The 14,980-nt window shown below is 36.0% G+C and overlaps 1 protein-coding gene across 4 annotated transcripts; it reads right to left on the bottom strand.

Moving 5' to 3' along the window:
* Positions 1-280: 280 nt before the first annotated feature.
* On the bottom strand, positions 281-5,519 carry LOC119985139 (histone deacetylase 6-like). Of its 4 annotated transcripts, none has more exons than XM_038829326.1 (6): positions 4,851-5,519; positions 3,655-4,095; positions 3,432-3,574; positions 2,218-2,308; positions 1,991-2,133; positions 281-898 (listed from the first exon to the last, which is right to left on the bottom strand). In XM_038829326.1, exons 1-6 carry the CDS (start codon positions 5,388-5,390, stop codon positions 859-861), a joined length of 1,398 nt encoding a protein of 465 aa, XP_038685254.1. In that variant the 5' UTR covers positions 5,391-5,519; the 3' UTR covers positions 281-858. The 4 variants fall into 4 exon arrangements, 3 of the variants coding, with proteins under 3 accessions (XP_038685254.1, XP_038685257.1, XP_038685256.1); XR_005465050.1 differs by lacking the exon at positions 281-898 and adding an exon at positions 2,422-2,485; XM_038829329.1 differs by lacking the exon at positions 281-898 and adding an exon at positions 2,422-2,485 and having other exon boundaries at positions 2,218-2,321.
* Between the last annotated feature and the right edge of the window lie 9,461 nt (positions 5,520-14,980).

A 14,980-nucleotide genomic window follows, 5' to 3' on the forward strand; every position in this document is an offset into this window, starting at 1 on the left:
AATCATGTTAAATCATAATTTTTTTTTTTTACAAAAATAACATATTAGAGTTTAGAAGTTATAAATTAATATTTAAGATTTAATTTTTAATTTTTAATGTTTAAGATTTAAAATTTAATTTTTTTTTCTTCTCAAAATCTATTATATGTTAACATTATAAACATTAAAATACTTAATCGCATTTTAATTCATGATTTAACATAATTTTTGTGGAGAATAGAAGCCCAATCTCGTCGCATATCAGACAAGTTTAGGTTGTGAATGCCAATATAATAAGTGCATTAATTTAACAAAAGAGAGCTATTTGTTTTTCATGCTCCAGTAAACAACTCTCGTGCACGCTCACAATATGCACTATATTGGTGATGTATACACTCCCATGCACACCCACAATATACACGAGATCAGGAATGTATTCAGAACTTACATAGACCTTATCCCCATATAATATACGAAGAGGTTGTTTCTGAAGAGGCTGCTTCAAAAAATTGAACTGACCTCTCAGTTGCATCTTTATAATTCTATTGTTTTCTTCTGATTAAAAAAACACCACTCAGTATCCATGTTTTTAAAGGTGGCCTTAGTATCAATCCAAATACTTTCTGCACAGTGATCATCTCAGTATCCATGTTTCTTTGTACTGAACAAAACTTTGATGTTAATACATGGCAGTCGACAAAAGGAAGCCCTAGCACTTTCTCCTTGAGTGCCTACTCCCAGTCTTCGTTTAAAGGATCTGAGTGCGTCCTGCAGCTGGAAAGAAGTTCTTGGTTTGAAAAATAAGCCTTTGGCGTAAGATAAGGTGCTTGAAAGAGACTAGAAGCTACAGGTTTCCCGTCAGTGTCGAGGTGATGGATGCTAGTCTGTTTTCTCTTCATCCATTTCATCCACAACATCCCTGCATAAAATAATTACAGAACATAAGACATACAGCAAAAGGTTCCTCACTAGTTTGTGCATTTCAACTTATCCTATGTGGTCATTGGTCTATGACATTTGACAAAACGAGTGGAGGAGGAAAGTGAGGAAAGATGAAGTAGTTCCCAAGCTACGAACCTCCATTGTGTCTGAGAAGAACTTCCAGATTAATAGGAAGGAAGCTTAATCGAAATTAATCATAATTTTTCTTCTATGATCGATCGGTATAAACATCAACAACTACGAATTGGATCAGTTTCTCCTCAACAAATAAGTGCTTGGGCCAATAAAATCCTACCTAACGGAGAGCTTGTTGGGTGGTGACAAAGTCAAGGCCACGGGCATTACCCAGTCTGCCACTCTATCAACCTAACCCCCCCAGCCCACACAAGGCGGTCCCAAATTGTCCTTGAAATTCATATGCGCATTATCAATTTAGCATCTCAGCTTGTTGGCATTTCAAATAAGTTGACACACCAAGCCTCAGAGACAGAAAATGAAGTGAGAAGACATGAACTTAAAATTAGCTGGAATTGAGTGGTGGACTTGAACCCATCAACAATTGATAGGTTCCTAACAGAGAGGATTTAAAAAGTCAGCTGGGACTGAGTAGTCAACAATTGATACGTTCCTAAAAGATCTTTGTCTATATTGCATGAGCCATATATGTAGAGAAATGTCAGGCCAAGAAAACACGAGGTCAAACCAGTAGATTTCACGAACTATGTTGCACACTCTAACAATGAACAAATTAATCAATTTGTAACCAGAAAACGTGCATTTTAACAACACCACAGAGATGCTCCTGAGAACCTTCTCGTGAGTATAATATCTTGTGAAATGACAATATGACAGCTGGATTACTGTTCTGATAAGGGACCACTAAAACTTATTCTTCACACAAGATGATTGTTTCATGTGGAGTAAGGAAGATAAAGGCAACAGTTAGTTTGTTCTTCTTTTTCTTTTTCCTTTTCCTTTTTTTTGAAGAGAAGCGAAACATAAATTTTTTTTTCTTCAAAATTACAAGTTATATATGCTCAGAAGATTTGAAGAATATATACAGACATACCTCATCTCAGTGTTTACTGAAGTTTGATTATCAGTGCTTGAGGTTCTGTATTGAGGATCAATTGCATCATCGTCATTATCAGACTCTAAATCATCCCCATTCCAAATACGAGGTTTAGGTCTTCGATCTATGTCCTCCTCTGCCTACATCATCCAACATGCCACTATCAGGAAAAGATATCCCATTCAATAATAATACACAAAAAAAATCCACCACTGCCAACCAACCTCTTCTGGAGCTTGTGCAGTTCGAGGTGTTGTCTGAAAAGGTACACTGGGGGCATGAGATAGGTTTGAGAGTTGCTCAAGTAGCACATTCCTGAAACAGACGTCTTTGCCAACTACTCATTGAGATAGTATTAACAAAACGGTAAAACTAAACAACATAACCAACTGAGCTATTGCTCCATGGTTGTATAAAAAGGAACGCACCAATTGATCATTTTTGTCACCTAAGCAATTAGGCACTTGTTCTTGGAAAGCACAGATGATCCGACTGCAACATATTCATATCAATCCTTACCTTTATGACACAGTACGACAGAATGTGCACATAAAAGCTTTAGAGGGAAAAGAAGAACCCAAACACAAATGACAGGAAGAGTAAGCTAATAGATGAATGTCAATTTATAGGAAGAATTGGTTCGACGAAGGCAATGCCAATGTCCAGACCGTCAGCAATTGGAATTCACATAGTGAAAAAAAAAAGTTCAAACAAAATTGAAATTCACAAGCCTCTTTTCTGCTTCATAAAAAAAGCTTTGGCTCCCACAGCATCAACTATGGTCTATATTGAAGAAAAAACTGCATGAATTTTATGACTTTCACAAGGAACCATAGTCGCTCTACTGTTACCAATTAAAGATAGAGTGAAAAGGATATCTTAGTATCCATAAAAGCGAGTTTACTTCAGATCAGCTGTAAAGAGAGCTCACTCACCTAACAGCTGATCAGAAATAAACTCAAAGCTTGTTTGAGGATAAATTGACATAGTGCAGAACCATAAATATTGGAAGCTGCCAAGCTGGCAGCATATTATTTGTCTATGGACCAAATCTTCACACCTCACTTGAAATATGCTACACACATTCATGTTGGCCCATTAGGCAACTAGCCTACAATAATTTTCATTTAAAATAGAAACACGTGACTCAGCTTCTTCAAAAGTAATTGAAATACCAAAAATTATTAATTTCCAGTTCATAATAAAGTTTTTACCACATGTCAATCATTTCCATTCACTAATAGTATATCAGCAGTTATCAATGTCACAACAAACTCCGAGTCTCCAACTAGTCAGTATCATAAAAGAAAAACTTGGATAAACACAAAAAAGCTTTTGTCACGGAATTGCAACATTTCAACAAATAGTACTCCAAAATACTAGCAATAATATGAACTATGAAAGAGAAAATAACAAGTAACACAGTACTCAAACTCACCTTATCCTGTCCATATCTTCGGGTGCATTAAGGTTCTCCATGTTGCTTGGTACAATGTGAAGATTATAATCTGGGCCAAAATATTCATAATATTCATTATATGGCAATTTATTATCAGGCTCCACGCCAACTGCAACCGCCGTCTGTTACAAAGGGACAAAATGAAGCATAACCCTTCAAAATTTTCCAAAAAGAAAGGAGAAGACCAGAGGAAGAGAGCTACCTCGTAGCACCAGCAACGGGCAACATTGCGAATGGTGTACCCTCCACCACCCAAGATCATCAAAGGTACATTGAAAGATCTAAGAAAACGAAGGCAATCTGCATGACCCTTCACGGACAAGTTGAAATCCCCCAACCTGTCGCCTGCCAATGAATCAGCTCCGCATTGAAGAACAACAGCATCTGGCTGATATATTTCCATAGCTTTTTGGATTATAGGCCGAAACAAACTACGGAAGCTTACATCATCCATCCCATCATTCAGTGGGACATTCAGTGCATAGTTCTGCCCAAGTCCCGCCCCAGTGTCCCTAATATGCCCGGTGCCAGGAAAGTAATCCCCATACTTATGAAAAGAGACTGTCATGACTCTGTCGGTGGTATAAAATGCCTCCTCGACGCCATCTCCATGGTGGACATCAATATCTACGTAGATTACCCGCTGCCCAAAGGTAGATGAAGGAAACAGTCAACAGTCAGTCAGATGGTAACAATGGCACACAAGCATAATCAGAACCTTGATCCTAGAATATCAACAGGGGAATGAGAAACAAAGGTTCACATGAGAATGCATGGTATAGTAAGAAGTAGACCAAAATAAATGGATGTAAAATATCTATCAAACCATTTCAGATTGTACATTTTGAAAACGTTTTCAAAAATCAAAGGAGAACAGTTTGTAAATTTCGAACCATCTCAGTAATACATCACATCGACTCCCAAGCAACAATTTCCGACTTGGTTAGATATATCAAAGGACCACTGTGTTAATGGAGCCCTGTAAACAACTATTGAGATTATAAATAAGGAACATCATACAATGTATCTACCTTGCAAGAAAAAAGTCAAGAAAGATCTAAGCGAATATAACATTTGCTTCATACAAGCAAATAATCTAATTCACAGGTTCATTAACAATCAACCTGGGACTCCAACTTCAGTTGGAGAAGCATTTCATCGGATTTAACAATGCCATTTGCCCTAATCTCAAATTCCCAGAGATAAAATGACAGAATCAAAGCATCCCCACGTCTTAATACGATGCACACCGGTGTTGCCTCAACCTCAAGTCACAAAGTGCAGAAAAGAGAAAAGGAAAATTCTACGGTTCCTACTCACTTCTGTACTCAATTTTCCAAAACAGACGAACAGAACATTTATACTATAAAAATACGAAGAAAAAGAACAAAACCTTACCCTGTGAACCTTGAGCAACTCAAGAATTCCCAGTACAATATCATTGACATAACAGAACCCGGACGCCTCGCTCTTCTTGGCATGGTGCAGGCCACCAGCCCAATTGAGCGCAATATCGGCATCACCTCGATTAAGCTTGACCGCAGCACCAATGGAACCTCCAGCGGAAGCCTGGCAGAAGTTGAAGAGGCCTTCAAAGACAGGGCAGTCCTCACCGACATTAAAACGCTTTTGAGATCGGTTGAAGGAGGGTTCGGCTAGGACATCAGGACTGACGGATCGAAGGAACTGAACATATTCGTCGGTATGGAAGCGGCGGATGTCATTGGCGCCGGCAGGAAAGGGTCGGTTGATCTCCATGCGACGGTGAAGAGAGTAGTGGACGATTAGGTTATGGGCCATCCGGATCCGGTGAGGCTTCATCGGGTGGCCTTGTCCGTAGTAGTAGTCTCCGATAGACGGTTCGTAGAAGTAGGTTACTCGCCTCTTCGTCGCGTCCGGACCAGAAGGAAGTGATGCGCCCGCGGTGTCGTCATCCATTAGTTGCACAACACTCGAGAGAGTCGAGAGTCTTTTCTCTTCCTTGCTCTTCCTCTTCTACGATTTTTACGAAGTGAAGAAAAGAAGAAACAGAGAGCTTGGCAAATTTGAATGTTGGGAACCACGACACGAGCGAGGCAGAATCCATTCGCATTATTTTCTCCATAAAAAATACGGAAAAAATATTCAATTGGTCCCTCAACTATGCCCCTATTTTATTTTTGTACTATATCTTTCTTTGTTTTTAAAATCATCCCTCAACGATTGAAAGGTGTCCCGTTCATCCCTCAAATTATTCTGACATCAAAAAAATCATACGTGGCATCTCATCCCAGTTGGCGTAATTTTTACGTCTCTCATCTCATTTGACTTAAATTTACACATGTTATCTCAAAAAATCCTCAAACTATTTTGTTGTATAGTTTATGCACTTTAAGCATTAAAAGTGCTAAATATTAATAGTTTAGGGATAATATCATTCACGCTTATCAAAATTTGTCAACTAAGATTACTTTGATATACCAAACAAATGTCACCTTGAATTTTTTCGACTACTCTCTCACTTAAAGGATGAAATAGATACCTTTCAAATAGTTGAAGGATGAAGTTAGAAGTAAAATAAGTTTAAGGACGAAAGATAAACTAAGAGTATAATTTGGGGACCCAATGTTATATATTTTCATAAAAATACTCATATCCCTCTCCCGCTCCTGAATTAACGTCCTGCATCCGCCTTATTTAGGGCGGGTCATGTGGGTACGGAGTGCAAGTATTTTTGACATCCTATGCAGCGGAGTGAGTGTCAGAAATTTGAGTTGAACTTGTAAGACAAAGCTTATGGTCCAAACCAACTAAAGAGGCCGTTAAGTCTTCCAAATTGGGCTGTTAAGCTTATGAAGACTACATCGTTATTATCAATAAGGCATTTTAGTAACGTCTTTACGATAAAATTTTGAAAACCTTTGTGTGTTGGTTTTGTATACAATATATATATATATATATATATAAAGAGAATCAATTCAAAACGAATATTATGATTTTCTGAATGACTACAAAATACAATTACTACTTTTTGACTGATTTGAAATGACTTTTCCTGACATAGGAAATGATTACCCTTTAACTTTAGGGTACATCTAAATGTACACAAAATTTACTAAATGCACACAGCGTTGATTCCAAGACTGTCTTTTCACTCTTCACATACACCATCATGATACCTTTTTATTCTCTCTTTCTTTTTTACATATAATCATTACATTATACTAGTGGGGTCCACGATAGCCTTTTCACTTTTGTTTTCCTCTTTTTTACTTTTTACCCCTCGTCGACTTCTTTACTATTCTTTTCTTGATCAACATTTTGATTATACCTTTTTTTTGTCTCTTTTTTTTTTATTTTGTATTTTTAAAAGAATTTTTCGATCAGTCAAAGAGTCAAAGACTATTAGGTGTTAATATTTTTTTTGGTACACTAATTCAAGTCATTTTTTCATGCTAAAAAAATTCTTTAATTTACAACTTAACATATAGGTTGTGTGGTATTATACACCCTGAATGTTGGTTGGCATGGGTTGTGTGGGGTTAATTAAGAAATGTCGTCCTTTACGTACTATGGGCTAGTTTGGTAGAGCATTTGCAAAGTAGCAGATATTCTAGCAGAAACGGTGGTAGCAGAAATGTTGGACAATTTTAGTAGCAGATATGCTGCTTGAATGCTGGGTAGGTGTTTGGTTGAACTTTTACTATTAACATTTGTGTTGTGTAGCATTTTGTGATAAATTACGTGCAGGGATATTATGCATATTTGTTGTATACGCTGTATCCAAACAAACAATTTAATTATTAAAAATAATATAATGACTTTAAATTAATTAAAGATAAAAATAAATTATCAATTTATTTGAATTTAATTTATTTATTATTTAATTTATCTTAAAAATTCAATCGTGGAACAACTAAGTATCGTCTAATTACAATATCCTACTGGTAGGATACATAAGTATCCTATCACTAGGATACATACCATATCCTACCGGTAGGATACATTAAGTATCCTATCACTATGCTACATATTGTATCCTACCGGTAGGATAGTCATATAATCACCAAAACGTGTCAATAAATGAGGGGTAATCTTGGAATAACATTAAATTATTGGGGACAATAATGAGAACAATTTCGAAATGCTTCAGAAAAGCTCCTTAATTACTGTAATTGTTGGAATTTGAATAAATGGAATAAGTAAATTTGTTTTGTCCTAGATGGTCATTTCCCTTTAAACTTAAAAACAAATGTTAGAAGACAAAAGAAAAAAAAAACGACGGTTCCTCCTTTACACATAAAAAGTAACGCCGTTATATCATACATACACATACGTCAAGTCAATTGTCAATTCATATAATACACAAAAAAACATGTTTGTGTGCATTTAGCAAAACTCATGTGCATTTAGCAATTACCTTAACTTTACCCTCGGTTATTTCATGTCCCCAATTGATATTGATATGCATGTCAATTTATTTTTCTATGATTTGACAACATTACGTTAACATCTTCTCTTTTCCACTTCAATACACGCATGCATTATGCATAATGCATGCATGCCCTCTAATCGAATATTCGAATCCACTTTAGGAAAAAAAAAATTGACATGCATATCATGAATTGGGGACATGGAACTTTAATTAAGGTTATCTTGTTTGCTTTGTGACAAGAAATGCAAGGTTGGTTCTTGTGGAGAGGCACTTTGATTGCACCTTTTGACTTGAAAACCAAGCAAGTGGCCTGGGATATATATTAATATCGGGACAGGACTCAAAAGGAATCTTCCATCACACATCAGGAGCTGACAAAAGTTTGATAGCCCTAAGTTTAAGTTAACCAAGTAATTATGTGATCGTAAGAGATGCATACATACATACATATATATATATATATATCACAGAATGATGATGTCATGAAAGGATCATAATCTTGACATCCCGCAACTTAACAAGGTGTTCGGACTTCGGAGAGAGTGATACTATATATCCAAACACTAGAGCCAAAGACACAGTAAGTGTTGGGGATATATATGTGAGGTTTAATCAAAAATTTTGTATCGGGCCGGATCGCGAATAGAGTCAAAATCTACTGCGGTGTAGTGTTTTTCTCAGGTAACCGTCCGAACATGTGTTTAGGCGTATGGTCGATTGCGTACGTAAAGTGGCATAGAAGACTTACTAGAGATCTTTCCTCAAGAAAAACTGGAGGTGCCATCGGGACGGGGGGTCTAGCCGTCGAGACGGTTACGATCCGTCAAGACAGGAGTTGGGTCATCAGGATGGACATGCTGAAAATAACGTCTGGAGGCTTTGGTCATCCAGACGGGCTAAGTAGCCATCTGGATGGCTGTTGGAGCTGCATTGTTTTAGTATAAATGGGGAATTTGTTTCTAGGTTTTTAACCCTAATTCCAATTGTAAGTTTCTCTGGGTTTTGAGAGACGACTGAGAGACAGAGTAAGGTTGGGGAAAACTTTGTAATTTATCTCATAGGTTTAATAGGGTTCAAGGTGAGAGAAAAATTGAGTGTATAGTTGTAACAATTTTCTTCTACATAGTGGATTTTCTGTTGGTTGTCTTTTGACAACGCCGTGGTTTTTCCACATATATTTTTGTGTTGATTGTTGCTTTTCTTAATTTCAACTTCTCACTGTCGTGTTGATAATTCTGTTTTAAGGAATATTTGGGCAATTTTCACAACAATATATATATGTGTGTATGTGACCGAAGAATGCATACGCATAAAGTATTGGGGACATGCCCCGCACACACCGGTGCGTATATATGGAGTTTTATACTCCAAAGCCATGTTTTACACTTTTCGTCGCCGGTAGAGGGAGTTTTGGTTGCATTTTGGGATGAGTGGAGAATTTGATATATTTTTGGGAACAAGAAAAAAGTTAGTATTTATTTTATATATATATACAATGGAGAGACGCAAAAAAGTGGAGATCCAGGAAGGCAAAGGAGCTAATCATTTTTGGGGAAGGATGAAGGGAAAGAAATACATATGCTTTGCTTTTACTATCATCATCGATCATCTATGTCGTCAAAAGAAAGAGCTTTATTTGTTGCTTCATTTGGACCATCTCAAAAGGAATATTACCTATATATATAGACAGCCGACCATAGTTAAATAATGAATTTCCACACCAAATACTTATGTTATAATCTATTATGCTTGGTCATTATTATGTATGTTTATATGTGTTTGTTAGAAACTACCCCATCAGTAGTGTACGGGCTAATAGTACATTATATCAATAACCAGTTTTCCAAGTGAACCTTAAATGTATGTTGGGCCGGGCATCCCTAACCTAATTTAGGGGGACAAATCCATGAGGGTTCAATTCCAATAAATCCACAACGGGCAAATTGTTATATCTAGGAATGCCTATCCCAACCCAGGGGGACAAATCCATGAGGGCTCAATTTCAATGGATTCAGAACGGACAAACTGTTGTATGTAATCCAGAACACACAAACTGTTGTATATAGGAATGTGCCCGATTTATAATACCATTGGCACCACAAATTGAATCCTGAATTACAGAATATAGTAAACCATAAATGTAGCCCTGATGATTGCCATATAAATGCATGTAAAGTTGTCAACTAGGTACATGGAGTCTGAGTAGTTGATAGTTCTAAAAAAAATCATTATAATTAATAAAAACTCGCATTTATAAATAACTAAATACAAGAGTTTAAGAGTAATTTATATATATATATATATATATATATTTGATTGCCACTCAAGTACTTACTGGAACAGGGATGGGGAGAACATAAAGTTTGTTGGGTTGAATGGTTGATTAATTAATGATTAATGAGAGATGAGCTCTCTCAACAATACAATTATTAATTCCCAAACCATCATTAAAGTCTGCAGTACTGTTAAAGATTCATATATCCCACCATGCATTGCCAGCCACATGATATTTATAAATTATTAGACAAACTAATTATAGAAGCATCAAGCATTAAATAAGTTGAGTTCCATTTAGTGCACATATCTAAGCACAAGGAGTTCTTGTGTTGAATTCTTTCCATCTCTACGCAATCTTTGAATTTTTGAATCCTAATAGGAGAAGCTCTGATAAACTTAATTATTGCACTTACCCGATCAATTGATGCAATTGGTTCTTTCATGGCCTCCACAACAATTAGATTGATTATGTGTGCAACACATCTCACATGCACATAATCACCTAGCACAAGATTAGCGAACCTCCTCTTCAAATGGTTGACAAGATGATCATTTGTACTAGTATTATCCACTGTAATAGTGAACAATTTCTTGATCTCTAATTCTTTTAAGCAATTCTCAATCACTCTACCCATAGCTTCCCCTTTGTGGCTTTTAATTGTGGTAAAGTTCATGTTTTTTTTTTTTTGCAAATTCCACTCACTATCATGGAGTGAGCAGTTATAACCGTATACCTTTGTCTTTGCAACGATGTCCATGAACCTGTGGTTAAAGAAACCTTTGATTCATTGTTTTGGAACACGTTTATCAATTTTTTCTTCACGTCCTCATACAAATCAATGACGTTATTTCTTGCGGTTGGCCTTGACGGCACACGATATCTTGGATTCAATGCATGCATCCTAAACCATGGATGCTCAACAAACCTAAAAGGCAATTCACATTCAACCAACATATAGGTTAATTCATCCTGTATGGCCATCAGGTCATACTTCCATGTGTTAACCTCCCCCTTTCATCAGGCTTGAGTGCCTTGTAATGACAATTCAGTTTGTTGACCATTTGTCCTAGGCTTGCGTGGACATCGCAACAAGTGTTGCTTTAGAGTGGATGTTCCATTCTTTGTTGAGCTGCACTTGTAGACAATTCCACAATGATTGCAACTACACGTCTGGCGGTCTTTGTCCTTCGTAAAGTCTTTCCGTACTGCAGACCTAAATACAGTTGGTTTTCTCTTGCGCTTCTGAGGACTGGTCGCATCACTTGTTTGGGTGCTTAAGGTGGGAATAAAGCTTTCTCCACCACCTCCCTCTCCACCTTAACATTATGGAAGTTGCTCTTCCATATGTTCTTCAGAACTAGCGTTCGAGAGAGAGAGATCGATTGACAACTAGACATTTACAAAAGAAAAATACTATCCAAAAAACTGGAAAGGAATAGAGTAATAGAGAAATAAAAAAAAAAAAAAAACAACAACAACAACAACTTAAGATTTGTCAATGTTCCAGAATTGCATATCCATATTGAACAACAAACACTAAAATACTAATTATTAATTAACATATCAGAAAAACACTCAGGTAAATAGGCAATAAGGATTAAAGCAATAAGTCAATTACTTGCAAATAGTGAAACATCAATTACAATCTACAGAAGAGCAACATAACTACGGCCTAAGAACAATTAAACAAACAAGAACTCAACAACATATATGCAACAGTACAACTAGTGATCTTCTCAACCAAATCGGCACATCCAGCACAACAGTACAATTACAAGAACTCTGAACTCAACTCAAGAAGCCAAGAAATAGAATGCCGAATATGGAATACCTCCAATCGTGTCTGCCTCTCTCTCGTCAGTCGTCACTGGTCTCCGTCTCTCAACGACTCAACCTCTCCGTCTCACTGCCTTCCTCTCACCCTCTATCATCATTAGTTGATTCACGAATCACGACGACGAGTATTGGAGTACGATTTGTCGATTTCGGCATTTCAAGACTTTCAGAATAAAACCCTAGCAAATTGAGCAAGAGTGTAAGAGACAGTAAGCTGTAAGTGGTATACACTAGCAAGTGAGTCATTGGTTGAATGGTATTCACGTTGCATGTAAAGGATCACCCACTCATTAGGGCATGGGTTCGAATCCTACCCCTTCTCAAACCCTGTTTCAAAAAAAAAGTGGTATACACTATACCGTATAGGTTGATAGGCATATACTAATATACGATTTCTAATTTTATTAAGTATGTTAAAGTAATAAACAGTTTAACTTTAAACTAATTTAAGTAATGTAAACGTAGTATTATAACATATTAACATTAAGTTAACTACACCACATAACATACATATGTTATATATAATAAATATATAAGTAAATTTAAGTTCGGTTTTGGTTTAAAACCGAACATATATTTTTCTAACCGAACAGAAAATCAAATTTAACATTACCTTCAAACCATAAACCAAAAAACCGAACCAAACTAAAAATTACAGTTTGATTTTCGAATTGGTTCGTTTTTAACAGCCCTAACCATGAGGGTGTCATCTGGGATGCACAAGTTCTGTTGGATTACCGTTAAACACGCGCATTCACACGTGCTGACTGTGGATATGATTGAGATAGAGAGTGCTGACGTGGATGTCAAAAGTTCTAAGTAGTTTGGTTTTAATTAATTGCATGAAGTGGTTTAGTTAGATAATCAAATCTGTCATGTCCTTAAGACAAGATTAACGTATGAGCTAATTTTTTTTAATCACAGATTCGCATTGTCTTGTCATAATTAATTTCTATGAAACCACTTTCTTTGAAAAAATTTATACTAATGATATATATATATAATTGAATACGTGGAAGCTAGAGGCACAATTATTGTGGAATTTTTTAAATTTATTTATTTGTCTCCTCAAACCAATTACAAACATTATCTTTAGATAAAAATTTTGGAGATTATTATTATTATTTTTGCAAATAATATGAGCTATATATGCAGCAAGACCTACGAATTATTTGCATTCCGACAAGTGAAGTTTCACGTGTGAACCTAAGATCTTCATGGCCCAATATTATTTGTCAGAAGACTAATTTCAATATAGATAACATTAATAATTAACGTCCCCATAAAAAATAAAAACAAAAACAATGTCCAGTATTTTCAAGGACTATAATCTTAAATATGAAATATGAAGAGGAAATATATGTTAAAAGATATATAGATTAATCAAGTTGTTTACCATCACCAACGCATTCTTCTAGAAGAGATGATAAGGCAGTTGGGGTGTACGTGGATGTGCTTAGTTTGATAGTGTGGATGTCTTCGTCTTCGCTGGTTGCGTATTTTCAAGATTATATAGAGAGAGGGGAATTCTCCTATACGCATCTAAATTGCGCACTTAAAATACGCACCTATATTTTCACAATTGATTTTAAGAAATGAGAGGAAGAGATAGGCTACTGAAAAATACCCCACACATTTATGAAATTCCACTCGTCATTTGTCGGCAGCTTTTACATGTAATAATGTTATGAGCAATATTGCTACAGCCACCCAAAATAAAATCCGTATTTTACTCTCAAATTTATATATGTGGCATGTGAAATACATATTGATTATAAATACACATATAGGGTTAGTCCACTTAATATTCAACACTCCACATTAATCAAAGGTTAAATAAGAGTCACATTTTGAGGTCTCAAATATTATTCTCCGTTACGTTATTTATATGCGTGGAAAATGCCAAGTACATAGCATTACTATTCAAGTATCTTCTACCATGATATTTCCTAGTTATTGCTCCTTTAACGAAACTTACCTTCAAAACATATTCTTTTTTTATGAACTGAAAATGAAATGTATGTAATTTAAATAATATAATTTCATATTAATTCATACATGCATGCAATAAAAACCCTAAATTATACTCCATGCATGGCAGGGGCAGGATAACAAATGATATCTAATGTGCCAAGACTTGGACCATACCTTTTCGGAACGTGAGGTTTGAAAACCAAAGCATCTCATATACATACACAAAAAAATATAGTTCTCACCTGCGCACACCCGTAACTTTCATATTTTATGGGCTTCAAATCTCAATCGTTGGATATGATCAACGGTTGAGATTAAAATAATAAAAAAATTAAACTGTAAAAGTCACTGTTGTGTTGGCCACAGATAATGCTTCACTGTTGTTGGCCACAGATAATGCTTGAGGCCCCAAAAGACCCTCATTTAATGTGAAGTGTTAGATATGAAGTGACCCTTACATATGTGCTTTTTAATCAATGACTATTTTAATGTCACATGGATTTGAGGACTTTTGGGGGTTATATTTTGGGGGTCTCTAACATTGTCCATTAGTCATTGTATTGTTATAGTCCATGATTACACGTTTATTGAGTTGTTCTTGTTGAAATTGTTGGGGAATTACCCCTCAGGATCCTTCTTTCAGAACTGTCAACAAACCAAAGAGAAATTGAACTTGAGATTTGCGTGGAAAACTCCAAACCCGGAGAAAAAACCACGAGTGTTGTCAGACACAACCAGAGAAACTTTCACTATATGAAATAGTTACAATCATATTTTCAATGACCTTTCTCTATCCAATAAAATCCAAGAACCCTATAGATTTTTCATAAGCCTCAATTCAATCTATCCCCTCTAAGATTCTACATTTTGAACTTCTTACAATCTCACACCCTTGAACCCATATTCGATATTCGAAACCCCAAGACATAGCTAGATTCTACATCTTGAACTTCTTACAGTCCACACCCTTGAATCCATATTCGAACCCCCAAGACATATACCGAGAGATAAACCACAAGGATTCCC

The sequence above is a fragment of the Tripterygium wilfordii genome, chromosome 19 (genome assembly GCF_013401445.1).
Source record: "Tripterygium wilfordii isolate XIE 37 chromosome 19, ASM1340144v1, whole genome shotgun sequence".
Classification (NCBI taxonomy): Eukaryota; Viridiplantae; Streptophyta; class Magnoliopsida; order Celastrales; family Celastraceae; genus Tripterygium; species Tripterygium wilfordii.

Bases quoted from the DNA above. Each gene is read 5' to 3' on its own strand.
- LOC119985139 (XM_038829326.1), bottom strand. From the start codon at position 5,390: ATGGATGACGACACCGCGGGCGCATCACTTCCTTCTGGTCCGGACGCG. The intron at 2,134-2,217 runs GTTGGTTGGCAG...TGGATGATGTAG, and splicing joins CTGCACAAGCTCCAGAAGAG to GCAGAGGAGGACATAGATCG. The intron at 899-1,990 runs GTATGTCTGTAT...TATTTTATGCAG, and splicing joins TCAGTAAACACTGAGATGAG to GGATGTTGTGGATGAAATGG.